The sequence below is a fragment of the Phycodurus eques genome, chromosome 7 (genome assembly GCF_024500275.1).
Source record: "Phycodurus eques isolate BA_2022a chromosome 7, UOR_Pequ_1.1, whole genome shotgun sequence".
In the NCBI taxonomy this organism is placed as follows: domain Eukaryota; kingdom Metazoa; phylum Chordata; class Actinopteri; order Syngnathiformes; family Syngnathidae; genus Phycodurus; species Phycodurus eques.
In genome coordinates, this window is record NC_084531.1 from 10,859,111 (window position 1) to 10,871,904 (window position 12,794).

The 12,794-nt window shown below is 43.0% G+C and overlaps 1 protein-coding gene across 3 annotated transcripts in view; it reads right to left on the reverse strand.

The window, feature by feature from the left end:
* Positions 1-2,169: 2,169 nt before the first annotated feature.
* Positions 2,170-12,794, reverse strand: part of ttc12 (tetratricopeptide repeat domain 12) — a 30,438-nt gene continuing 19,813 nt past the window's right edge. For 2 of the 3 annotated variants that reach the window (XM_061682050.1, XM_061682048.1), the window contains exons 16-21: positions 10,534-10,626; positions 10,332-10,400; positions 8,569-8,670; positions 6,988-7,087; positions 6,589-6,817; positions 2,170-3,094 (exon numbers count right to left, since the gene is read on the reverse strand). In XM_061682050.1, coding sequence (XP_061538034.1) covers positions 3,025-3,094; positions 6,589-6,817; positions 6,988-7,087; positions 8,569-8,670; positions 10,332-10,400; positions 10,534-10,626 — 663 coding nt within the window. In that variant the 3' untranslated portion in view covers positions 2,170-3,024. Of the gene's footprint in view, positions 3,095-6,553; positions 6,818-6,987; positions 7,088-8,568; positions 8,671-10,331; positions 10,401-10,533; positions 10,627-12,794 lie in introns of all 3 variants that reach the window. The other variant, XM_061682049.1, reaches the window with a different exon arrangement.

A 12,794-nucleotide genomic window follows, 5' to 3' on the forward strand; every position in this document is an offset into this window, starting at 1 on the left:
TTATATATATATACATACATACACATACACATATATATATATATACATACACATACACATATATATATATATACATACACATATATATATATATACATATATACATATATATATACATATATATATACATATATATATACATATATATATACATATATATATACACATACACATATATATATATATCCATCCATCCATTTTCTGAGCCGCTTCTCCTCACTAGGGTCGCGGGCCTGCTGGAGCCTATCCCAGCTATATATATGTTTTTTTTTTTTAATGGCCTAAAACATGCAGTACAGTACAAAGTTATTATGAAGAAATATTTTTAAAAAAGCTTGAAAATTTTTGAAAGTTTCACATTTTATCAAAACTTACCATGCCGGTGTACTTGGTCATGGGGACATTGTTGACGTACAGTACTGATCATAGGCGAGTCGTTTTCATGAGCCGCAGGGAATTAGCGTGCTTCCTTGTTCCAAATCTGTTGTCAAAGGCGAACGGCTTGACAAAAAAAATCTGTTACTGTACCAAAAATAGCATGTTCCAGACTTGTGTTTTGTACTCCTCAGCGCTGTAGTCATGATGCTCTCTCTCTGCTCTATGTACATTAGATATACCATCGTTACATGGCCACCACGTCAATGCCCGACATTCAAAATGGCCACCACGTAGACACGAGAGGATAGTATTATTGTATGTCTGTGACCTAGAAATACATCAGTCCCTTTTTCTGCCAAACGTCTCGGAGCACATCTGATTCCCTAATTCAGTGATTTCCAACCTTCATGGAGCCAAGGGACATATTTTACAATTGAAAAATATCACGGCACAACCACACACAAAAATGTCACAGAAAGTGAATACATTAATTACTGTATGCAGTTCCTGCCATCTAATAGAAGAGCATTTATTTGTTCTGTCTGTCAGTATGACTCACTGGCATAAATAGATGAATAAAGATACATTATTTCTTGGAAATAAATAATTTTTCGAGCAATTAAGTAAAATTTTATAATTTCCCACGGCATACCTGAAGAGCGCTCATGGCACACTGGTTGGGAATAACTGCCCTAATTAACCAGGGATTAGGGATAGAGTCCTTTGTAACTCTGAATATTATTTCTTTTTTTTTTCCAAAACAGTTTGCACAACTGTGTGCTTCACAGTCTGGCGAAGGTCCTTTTTCCATGCCGCAATGCACTAAGAAAGTAGAGTAGCATAAAAGCATGAGAGGGTGATTTGGTGTAGAAAAAGTGACATCAACCCCTTCAAACGCCTTTGAGATAAATTATACCCCCACATATGCCATTCTGAATAAATCGTGATAAAGTCCCATGGACATACTTCACCATCTTGAAGATCATAATACAACCATGCCGTTATCAAAGAAAAACTTGGCATACAAGTCTGAAAGATGTCTTATTTTAATTTGAGAAAACTGTAGTCGGAACTGCAAAATAATCAGCCCTCCTGAGATTCATCTTTGCTGCACAGATGAGAAGTGGAACAAAGTTTTCTTTGATTTGCACCAGGATGCCTTAGTGATGGCTTTATATATATATATATATATATATATATATATATATATATATACACACAAATTCCTTGTGTGTTTTGGACATACTTGGCAAATAAAGATGATTCTGATATATATATACACACATACACATCCATTATCTTTACCACTTATCCTCACTAGGGTCGCGGGCTGGTGGAGCCTATCCCAGTTATCTTTGGGCAGGAGGCGGGGTACACCCTGAACTGGTCGCCAGCCAATCGCAGGGCACATAGAAACAAACAACCATTCGCACTCACATCTACGGGCAATTTAGAGTCTTCAATCAACCTATCACGCATGTTTTTGGGATGTGGGAGGAAACCGGAGTACCCAGAGAAAACCCACCCAGGCACGGGGAGAACATGCAAACTCCACACAGGCCGGGATTTGAATCCCGGTCCCAGAACTGTGAGCCAGATGTGTATGTATGTGTGTGTGTGTGTGTGTGTGTGTGTAAAAATAAAAAAATAAAATAAAACTGAAATATTATTTTACCTAAAAAATAAATGGAAGAAAATACAAATACATTAAAATATGATTAAATAAACAGAGGATGTTTTTCACAGATTTTTCCAAATTTTCCAAAATGTCTTTTATTTCAGACCACCTAATCTCACATCCAATTCATGCATCTACCGTTCACAATATTGATATTATGGGGAGGAAAAAAAACAAATATTTATCCCGAGAACAGTTGTCCAAATCCAAACAGGGTGTGCAAACATTATTCGTACAGGGACCGAACAGTCTCGTACAGGGACCGAACAGTCTACTTCTGACCACGCCCCCCCCGCCCCCCGTTTTTTTTGCAATATTCAAATAGTTCTTCTTTCATCTGACCCAATAAGTCCTTTAATAAAATGTTTACAATTTTTTTTTATCTGTTCATGATTAGTCCTCAGTTTTCAATTACATGCACATATGGCAAAGACATTTGTTTAATTTAAGAACAATTGTCCATCCTTTACCACCATCTACACCACTCAAACACCGGCAAACAAATAGTAGTAAAGGACTCAATTATTCTTAATATAGGCAGGACATAACTGTCAAATGATAGAACATCCTCAGAATATTAAAGATTGCCACAAACTTTAAAAAATATTATCGATCGATCCATCTATATCCCCTTGAAACTAGCAGCATTGGGTATGTTAAGCAAAAGGATGTACATTGTAATATTCCTTCTGTTTCTTGCAGCTTGGCTAATATCACTCACTCATATAGATATGCTACTGAAGTATTTGGGACAAACATCTTCCTGGATTAATGTATCATACCCATCATAATTAATAACATTAAGGCCTGTATGATTTTGGAATGTATCAATCACGTTAATATGGCAAAGCTGACTGAACTGGCACCACCGTCACTGCATCTTGGTGTTCATGAGTGTAGATTCCATGTGGACTTAAAAAACAAGGTCAGTCAAGAACACTGACACAAGTTGTAAAAAGAAAAAATCCTTATTTGATGAGCTTCATGCAGGAGTGCAGGATCTCAAAGCCGTGTAGCTCTCGAAGTTTGCTCACGAATCTGGATAAATAAAATCAGCATGGTGACAGGTGTGTTGTTTTATAAAGAAAGGTCAACATATTATTTGGTCTTGAGGGGGGGGGAAAAAAGCTAAAACAAAGAGACTCAGTGAAGGTGTTTCTCAGGTCGATCACATCCAACATGTGCTTGACTTTGGTTTTACGCAACATCGGGGTCCAATCAGCAGGGAAAATAACTGGCGATGAGGAGACTAATTGACAAGTTCTGCCTTGGACTGAATATAACAAGCAGCCATGTTTTATACATAAATACATTTAAGAACTTCTTTATTCCACTGTTCTGTCTGTCTTACTCTCGCCCATTACAGACTGGCACAGACTGAATCAGGGGCGAATTTAGGTCGATTAGTTTGGGTGGGCTGAGCCCATGCCCTAATTTTGGAAAGTATCCTTCTGAAATTTGATCGAACTTTTTAGACCTTGAAAAAGACCATTTGGTAGATGACCCATCGACCCCAACAAGGGTAGCCTTGCCATTAATATGTAATAATAATAATAATAATAATAATAGCGGTACGGTGAACGACTGGTTAGCATATCTGCCTCACAGTTCTGAGGACCTGAGTTCAAATCCGGCCTCGCCTGCGTGGGTTTTCTCTGGGTACTTGAGTTTCCTCCCACATCCCAAAAACATGCATGGTAGGTTAATTGAAGACTCTAAATTGCCCGTAGGTGTGAATGTGAGTGCTCATGTTTGTTTGTTTATATGTGCCCTGCGATTGGCTGGCGACCAGTTCAGAGTGTGCCCCCCTTCTCGCTCAGAGTCTGTTGGGATAGGCTCCAGTACGCCCGCAAGCCTAGTGAGGATAAGCGGTACAGAAAATAAATTAATGATTAATAATCCATCCATCCATCCATTTTCTGTACCGCTTTATCCTCACCAGGGTCGCGGGCGTGCTGGAGCCTATCCCAGGTATCTTCGGGCGGGAGGCGGGATACACCCTGAACTGGTCGCCAGCCAATCGCAGATGATTTAAAATATTAATAATAATAATAATTGGGTTAGCTTGGGCCCACCCAAAGTAAGGCTGGCCTCGCCACTGGGCTGAATCAAGGCCGGGCCTGCACCCATGGGGCCCGGCCGGGCACAGCCCGAAAGGGTAACGTGGGTCCCCCTTCCCATGACCTCACCACCTGTGGGAGGGGCCATAGGGGACAGGTGCAGTGTGAGCTGGGCTGTGGCCAAAGGCAGGGACCTTGGCGATCCGATCCCCGGCTATAGAAGCTGGCTCTAGGGACGTGGAATGTCACCTCTCTGGCAGGAAGGAGCCCGAGCTGGTGTGTGAGGTCGAGAAGTTCCAAATAGACATAGTCGGGCTCGGCTTGGGCTCTGGTACCAGTCCTCTTGAGAGGGGTTGGAGAGAGGTATAGTTCTTGCCCCCTGGCTCGGCGCTTGTACATTGGGATTCACCCCGGGGGACGGGTCCTTACTGTTGTTTGTGCCTATGCACCAAACAGCAGTTCCGAGTACCCACCCGTTTTGGAGTCCTTAGAGGGGGGGCTGCAAAGCGCTCCCGTTGGGGACTCCATCGTTCTGCTGGGGGACTTCAATGCTCACGTAGGCAATGGCAGTGAGACCTGGAAGGGCGTGATTGGGAGGAACGGCCCTCCCTATCAGAACCCGAGCAGTTTTCTGTTATTGGACTTCTGTGCTCATCACGGATTGTCCATAACAAACACCATAAGGGTGTCCACATGTGCACATGGCACCAGGACACATTAGGTCGCAGATTGATGATCGACTTTGTGGTCGTGTCTTGGACACTCGGGTGAAGAGAGGGGCGGGGCTGTCAACTGATCACCACCTGGTGGGGAGTTGGCTCCGATAGTGGGGTAAGATGACGGTCCGACGTGGCAGGCCCAAACGTATTGTGAGGGTCTGCTGGGAACATCTGTCAGAATGCACTGTCAGAAGGAGTTTCCACTCCCACCTCCGACAGAACTTTGCTCATGTTCCGGGGGCCTCCTCGGGGGACATCGAGTCCGAGTAGACCATGTTCCGCGGCTCCATTGCTGAGGCGGCCGACCGCAGCTGTGGCCGTAAGGTCGGTGCCTGTCATGGCGGCAATCCCCGAACCCGTTGGTGGACACCAACGGTGAGGGATGCCGTCAAGCTGAAGAAGGAGTCCTATCGGGCCTTTTTGGCCTGTGGGGCATGGATGAGATACGCCCGGAGTTCCTAAAGGCTCTGGATGTTGTGGTGCTGTCCTGGTTGACACGCCTCTGCAACATTGCGTGGACATCGGGGACAGTGCCTCTGGATTGGCAGACTGGGGTGGTGGTTCCCCCTTTTTAAGAAGGGGGACCGGAGGGTGTGTTCCAACAACAGGGGGATCACACTCCTCAGCCTCCCTGGTAAGGTCTATTCAAGGGTGCTGAAGAGGAGGGTCCGTCGGGAAGTCGAATCTCAGATTTAGGAGGAGCAGTGTGGTTTTCATCCTGGCCGTGGAACAGTGGACCGGCTCTACACACTCGGCAGGGTTCTCAAGGGTGCATGGGAGTTCGCCCGACCAGTCTACATGTGTTTTGTGGATTTGGAGAAGGCGTTCGACCGTGTCCCTTGGGGAGTCCTGTGGGGGGTGCTTCGGGCTGATATGTGCTGTACGGTCCCTGTACGATCGGAGTGAGAGTTTGGTCCGCATTGCCTGCAGTAGGTCGGACTCGTTTCCAGTGAGGGTTGTACTCCGCCAAGGCTGCCCTTTGTCACAGATTCTGTTCATAACTTTTATGGACAGAATTTCTAGGCGCAAGCGAGGCGTAGAGACCATGGTCCTTTGTCGGAAAAGGGTGGCGTGCCCTCTCCAGGTTGGGGATGAGATCCTGCCCAAGTGGAGGAGTTCAAGTATCTTGGGGTCTTGTTCACGAGTGAGGGAAGAATGGAACGGGAGATCGACAGGCGGATCCTCCCAGGTGAGGTGTTCCGGGCACGTCCCACCAGGTGGAGACCCCGGGAACGACTCAGGACACACTGGAGAGACTACGTCTCTCGGCTGGCCTGGGAACGCCTCGGAATCCCCCCGGAAGAGCTGGATGGCTGAGAAGAGGGAAGTCTGGGCGTCCCTGCTAAAGCTACTGCCCCCGCGACCCGACATCGGATAAGCGGTCGAAAATGGATGGGTGGATGGATGGCAAATTTGGATATAAACACATTTTTGTAGCGTTCTTTATGTTGTTGACAGTACACCGAGAATTTCAGTAGATGGCAGCAATATCAATATTTAATGCTCCTGCACTGAGACTGTACCACAAGACATTCTTCAATGAAGTCCACAGGGATGTGTTTGGAATGTGGGCTTTTGGTCTGTTTTGTTGTTTCTCATTACTTAATGTACGAAATACGTCAATGTAATGGAAAAAAATTAGCTAAACAATTATCATTTTTCTCATTATCATCTCGTCAATGAATGCTGCTTCAGAGCTCTTTATGTAACATAATCACCAGCATGTGCTCTGTAGAGTGAGGTGATGGGGCACCTGGGCTCGGATTGACACAGCTTCCCCAGAGCAACGGCTGCATTTTGCTGCACAGCTGTCTTCTTTGCGTCTCCGGCAGCATGACGTAGCAGCTGAAGCACAATATCAGTGCCCAGCAGGTTGCTGGCAATACCCTTCAACTCAAGGCAATGGGCCAGGCACAGGGCAGCATTTCCTGACACCATTTCATCACAGCTGGAGCTCAGCAAACGACGTAGAACAGACAGTTCTGTGTTAAACGATAAACAGAGAGCAAATTGGAAGAGAATACGAGCGTTCAAATATGTGATCCGTCATTTGTGAAATGACATGAACATCAACAGGCTTGCGAACAAACATGGATTTTGCATATTATTCATGCTTGGAAAAAGTAAAGGGATTCTGTCAGTCATCTCTTACTTTTGTCAGACTTTACCAGCTCCTCCCGAGCCAACTGGCTGGCAGTCGTGCACACCGTCAGAATCTTTAAGGCGTACTTAGTGGCAACCAAGTCTGCTCGCTGGCAGACGGTCAAAAAGACATGTTATTTGGCAAATACTGAAAGACATGTTTTTAAGTTATCCCAGAGAATAAGAAGAAGAATACGAAAATAGGAAATAGTGGTCAGAGGCACTGATATGAGCAAGGCAATGAATAAAAAAATCTCACCATCTGGTCAAAAAAGCCATTACCTGTAATTAAACAAATACAGTAGTGTAGCGTTTTTTGGGGGGACATTAAATTTGAGCTTAATTTAGAAGAAAACGATGAGTTGGAACCGGCGCCTACGTCACTTCCGGGTTATTGTAATTTTACATTAAAGCGTTATAAATCAAGACCTTTGATAGATATGAGGGGCACTACGTGATATTTTTACAAGTTTAACGAAATGACGACAAACCTTTATAATCTCTTAACGGAAGGTGGCTACATTTTAGGAATATTGAGTTCTCGACCGGCGGCACGGTGGACAACTGGTTAGAGCTTCAGCCTCACAGTTCTGAGGACCCGGGTTCAATCCCCGGCCCCGCCTGTGTGGAGTTTGCATGTTCTCCCCGTGCCTGCGTGGGTTTTCTCCGGGCACTCCGGTTTCCTCCCACATCCCAAAAACATGCATGAATTGGAGACTCTAAATTGCCAGTAGGTGTGAATCTGAGTGCTAACTTATTGTAATTAAATTACTTCACACAAACCGAAACTTTAGAGCATGATTCGAGAGAACGCCGCCATGTTTACGTACCACCATTAGTGCTAGCACTAGCTTGCTAGGCTATATAAAGTTTCTGTTGCCTGCTTGTGAGCCGTATCGTATTAAAAGTATGTGAACATACCTCAAGCAATCCTTGAATTAAAGTCCTCTCACGAGCACCGTTGACCACCAGCGCACATTTTCCCCCATTTTGTTCTTATAATACAAACGACGCGATCCATTGTTGTTGTCGTCGCCATGGTAACAAGTGTATCCGGTCGCGTTTGAGTTGACAAGATGAAGCCCAGTGATCGTAAAAGACGGGATGCGGTGGTATCGGAATACAAGATTTTATTGCAGTCGTCTGACATAGTGCAATCGTGAAAGACCACATTTGTCTTGTAGTCTGATCCACGCATGATGTGTTGTCTGTCTCAGATGTGGTGTCTGCCCCACACCGCTGATATTTTTTTTTTTTCTAAATAACTTTATTGATTGTCAGATATTTACAGTACTACGTCAAAAGACACGGGACAAGGCTAAAAATAAACTAGCTTTTGGATTCAAATATACTGTACTCGATGGCGATGGAGTAAATGGGATTGGCGAATTATGACATTAAAGCCGATCAGCATAAAATGCTAATTATCAGCCGATACCGATCAGATCGGTGTAAAGTCTAATATTCAGTATACTGTACTATAAATCAAACCTTTATAGCCTATACTAAATACAGTATGTTCTATTTCGGGCATCAGTAACCCTTGCCGTTTTACGACAAACTGATCCTGGTTGTGTGTACAGTCGGGTACCTTGAGCAGTCGCTGCACCATCTTCACCACATCTCGCTGAACAACATGATTAACAGCGTCGGAGGACTGAGGGAGGACGCCGCTCAACACACCCATGGCTCTCTGGAGGACAAAGACAAATGTTGGCATTATAGAGTCAATGGCTGTTCAGACAATAGGTAGAAAGAATAGAAAGTGAAGGTGATAAGAGTTTCAGACTGTGGAGAGTATCATGAAATGAGTCCTGTGTTAGGTGGGGGAAAAAAGCTACCAGGGAGCGAGAGTAATCAAAGAAAAAGACCTCTTGCAGGAGGACTGACTCATACGAAAATAGGTTACAAATTGATAAAAGATAACAGCTGTAAACTTCAATACATGGAATCAATAAGCATTCGAGAATAATTTAAAACAATCGAGAACCAAAAAGGTATTGTACAGATGGTGAGAGTTTAATGTTGTCGTGGCCATAAAACAATAAAGGCCAGGACAATGAAAAGAGAAAATCAAGTATTTAAGAAAGGCCCCAGGGACTCATTAAATTTGGAAGGCAATTTGTAGATTAGGGGCCAACCGTTGATGCAGCATCTCAAGATTGCTTTTGTATCACACAGCTTAAAGATCAGACTTTTTTTCTAACCTAGTTCTAACCTAGCCCATCCAAAACATTTTTAATCCACACACCCCTCTTCCGTATCCCACACAAACCCTCAACAACAAGGTCAAAACAAAGCAGTGTATGCATAGTGTTTGGTCTTTCAACCCCACAACAAGGTTTCACAAGGTCAGTAAAAAGTTATGGAAAATAGAATGCCAGTAATTTCAAATTTAGGGTTATTGGTTTACTGTTATGGTTAGTGGCATGTGTTAAGATTTGGGGGTTAGGATTAGTTAGGGTGAAGCGTTACGGTTTAGTATCAGAACTTGTCCAAACACCTACAGAAAGTGAAACTACAATAAATTATGCAGTTGGCCACATCTTTGCAGCTATAAGTGTCTTCCGGGAAGATTTTGTTGGCTCTCTGTGGGAATTTTTGTCCATTGATCAAGCTTGTGGGGCCTTGCCCAAGTGCTCCCATACCGTAAGAAGCATAGAAGCATATTAGATTCTGGGGGCCTAGGGCTTTAACATCACACTTGTTGGACAAATCCATCAATTTAAAAGGTGTGTCTCAAAAAGTTTGTTCGTAAAGTGTCTCTAAATCATGTTTCAACGCTTGGTGAAGCAATGTAAAAATGGGCATCGGTAATTGCTTCTAAGGGGACAATACTTGGTATTTATTCTTGAGGGATTTTAGCAAACCGAACAATGTGTTTAAAAGGCAGCTAGAGAAGATTGCACAAGGAGAGCGAACAATGTCAAAAAAAGGATGTTGACATGAGGCAGCAGGGGGGAAAAAAATAAGCCTGCCAGGCAGCCGGTGCACACTAACAATGAGTGACGAGACAGAAGTGTGGGACACTAAGGCGCCTGTTGAGGCAGAGTGGAACTGTTGAAGCAGCCATTAGCGCAGACAACAGCACCTGGAGCTGGAGCTTTTAATCAAATACAATGACATATATACAACACCCCCAGAACATTGAGAAATACAGTTTCTACACTAGGGCTTTGTTGCTAAGAGAGTTTACAAGCCAGGAAATGACCCACAAATGTCATGTGGTTTTTGCTTTGGAAAATTTAACCTTTCTGACTGTTAAAAAAAGAAAACCTAAAGGAATTTGGGCACTTTTTATGTATTTTTTGTCTCTTATTGTGTTTTTAGAATGCTATAAAAAAGATTACTCACAGTTACAACACCTCTGTCATCATCCTTCAGCAGGTCCAGGCAGCAGTCACATAGTGAGACAGCATTTCCCTACAAATTAACCTCTCACCTCTTAATACAAGAAACCACGCATCACAATCAACAAATACATTTATGGCGCTTTTTTTTAAAAAAAATTTTTAATGTAACTCTCAAAAAGGGTGACATATGAGGATGACCTTACCTTTATGACAGGTGAGGTCAGAGTTGAAAGGTTGATGATCAGTCCAAGGAGAGGGTAAAGTATCTCATTATAACTGCTTGCAATGCATTGCTTCTGTAAGGACATTCAACAAAGTCAGACAGCCAGCAAAAAAACAACAGCAGGCTGAAATAAATAACAATAATAATAAATGGGTGCTTTTTAAAACTATATTTTTATGTTTTAATCTGTGTAATCTAGTTTGATATAATTATATGTTTCTATTAGTTACTATAGTAAAATATGTTATATATATTTATATACTTGTGATGTTTATGTGCAGTATTTATAGCAACACACATAGATACTGTATTTAAACATTTGAAATATGTGCAATATTTATAGCAACACACATATACTGTATTTAAACATTTGAAATAATAGTTATTTTAACATTATTTATTTTTAATTAAGCTTCAATTGGGGTTGCAAAATTATAAACACTCCATGGAATTAACAGGAAGTTATAGAAATCAAAGTGAAATCTGCTAACTTAAATCTATCCGTTTTTGTGGGGGGTGGGGGGACTAAAACACCTTGGAATAGAGCCTCACGGGAAATGTTTTTTTGTATTTGCCATTCCGCTGTTTGTTGAAAGAGCTTGATTTAAAGTACTATTCAAAAACAAAACAATGAAAATTAATGGAGTTAATTAAGTGTACAACTACCAACTTGGAATCTTGGGATCTAAAACGTTTTGAACATATAAAGTATGCGGCACGGTGACCGACTGGTTAGCACATCTGCCTCACAGTCTTGAGGACACGGGTTCAAATCCGGCCTCGCCTGTGTGGAGTTTGCATGTTCTCCCCCTGCCTGGGTGGGTTTTCTCCGGGCACTCCGGTTTCCTCCCACAACCCAAAAACATGCATGGTAGGTTGATTGAAGACTCTAAATTGCCCGTAGGTGTGAATGTGGGTGCGAACGGCTGTTTGTTTATATGTGCCCTGCGTTTGGCAGGCGACCGGCTCAGGGTGAAGTAGATTCTGTTCATAACTTTTATGGACAGAATTTGTAGGCGCAGCCAAGGCTTAGAGGGGGTCCGGTTTGGTGGCCTCAGTATTGCATCTCTGCTTTTTGCAGATGATTTGGTTCTGTTGGTTTCATCAAGCCGTGATCTCCAACTCTCACTGGAGCATTTCGCAGCAGTGTGTGAAGCGGCTGGGATGGGAATCAGCACCTCGACATCTGAGACCATGGTCCTCAGTCGGAAAAGGGTGCCGTGCCCTCTCCAGGTCAGGGATGAGATCCTGCCCCAAGTGGAGGAGTTCAAGTATCATGGGGTCTTGTTCGCGAGTAAGCGAAGAATGGAATGGGAAATTGACAGGCGGATCGGTGCAGGTGGAGCCTGTATAGGCGTTTGATGCTGTGTATATACTATATATATATATACTTGATCACATTTCTTAAACCATAAAAAGATAGATTAAGAGTTAAGGAAGAAGCAGGTTGCTAAAAAGAGAGGATGCTGGTGAAAATTAAAGGGAACGCGTGGATATTAGCAAGGAAGCTGCCGGCTTCATTAATTTTTGAACGTACCGAGCGAGGGATCTACCTTGCATACATTCTGGTCACAAGCTATGCTTTTTCATTGACAGGCACATTATACATTATGAATATAGTTTAGCATTGATGTTAAACAACATTTGATGCTTTACGTACTATTTATATGGCTTGACCCGAGGTGACGCGGCGGCACGGCTCGCAAACCCTTTAGCAACCTGCTTCTTCCATAACTCTTAATCTATCTTTTTATGGTTTAAGAAATGTGATCAAGTACAATATATTGTATACACAGCATCAAACACCTATACAGGCTCGATGTTCAGGGCGTCCGTATATACAATCGCTATTTGGGATGGACATCACGTTCCATCTGTGTAGCCTACCCTTGCCGCGATGCAGGAGCCAATCATGTTGAAGCAGGGCGGATCTTGCCGAGAAAGGCCGTGGGATTTCCAAGAATGTCTGTGTAATGGGCCCCTCCCTTTCCAGGGTTCCGCAATTGTAATTTGTTTCGTCTACAACCCCAATTCCAATGAAGTTGGGACGTTGTTTTAAACAAACAAAAACAGAATACAATGATTTGCAAATCATATTCAACCTATATTTAATTGAATACACTACAAAGACAAGATATGTAATGGTCAAACTGATTAGCTTTATTGTTTTTAGCAAATAATCATTAACTTAGAATTTTATGGCTGCAACTCATTCCAAAAAAGCTGGGACAGGTGGCAAAA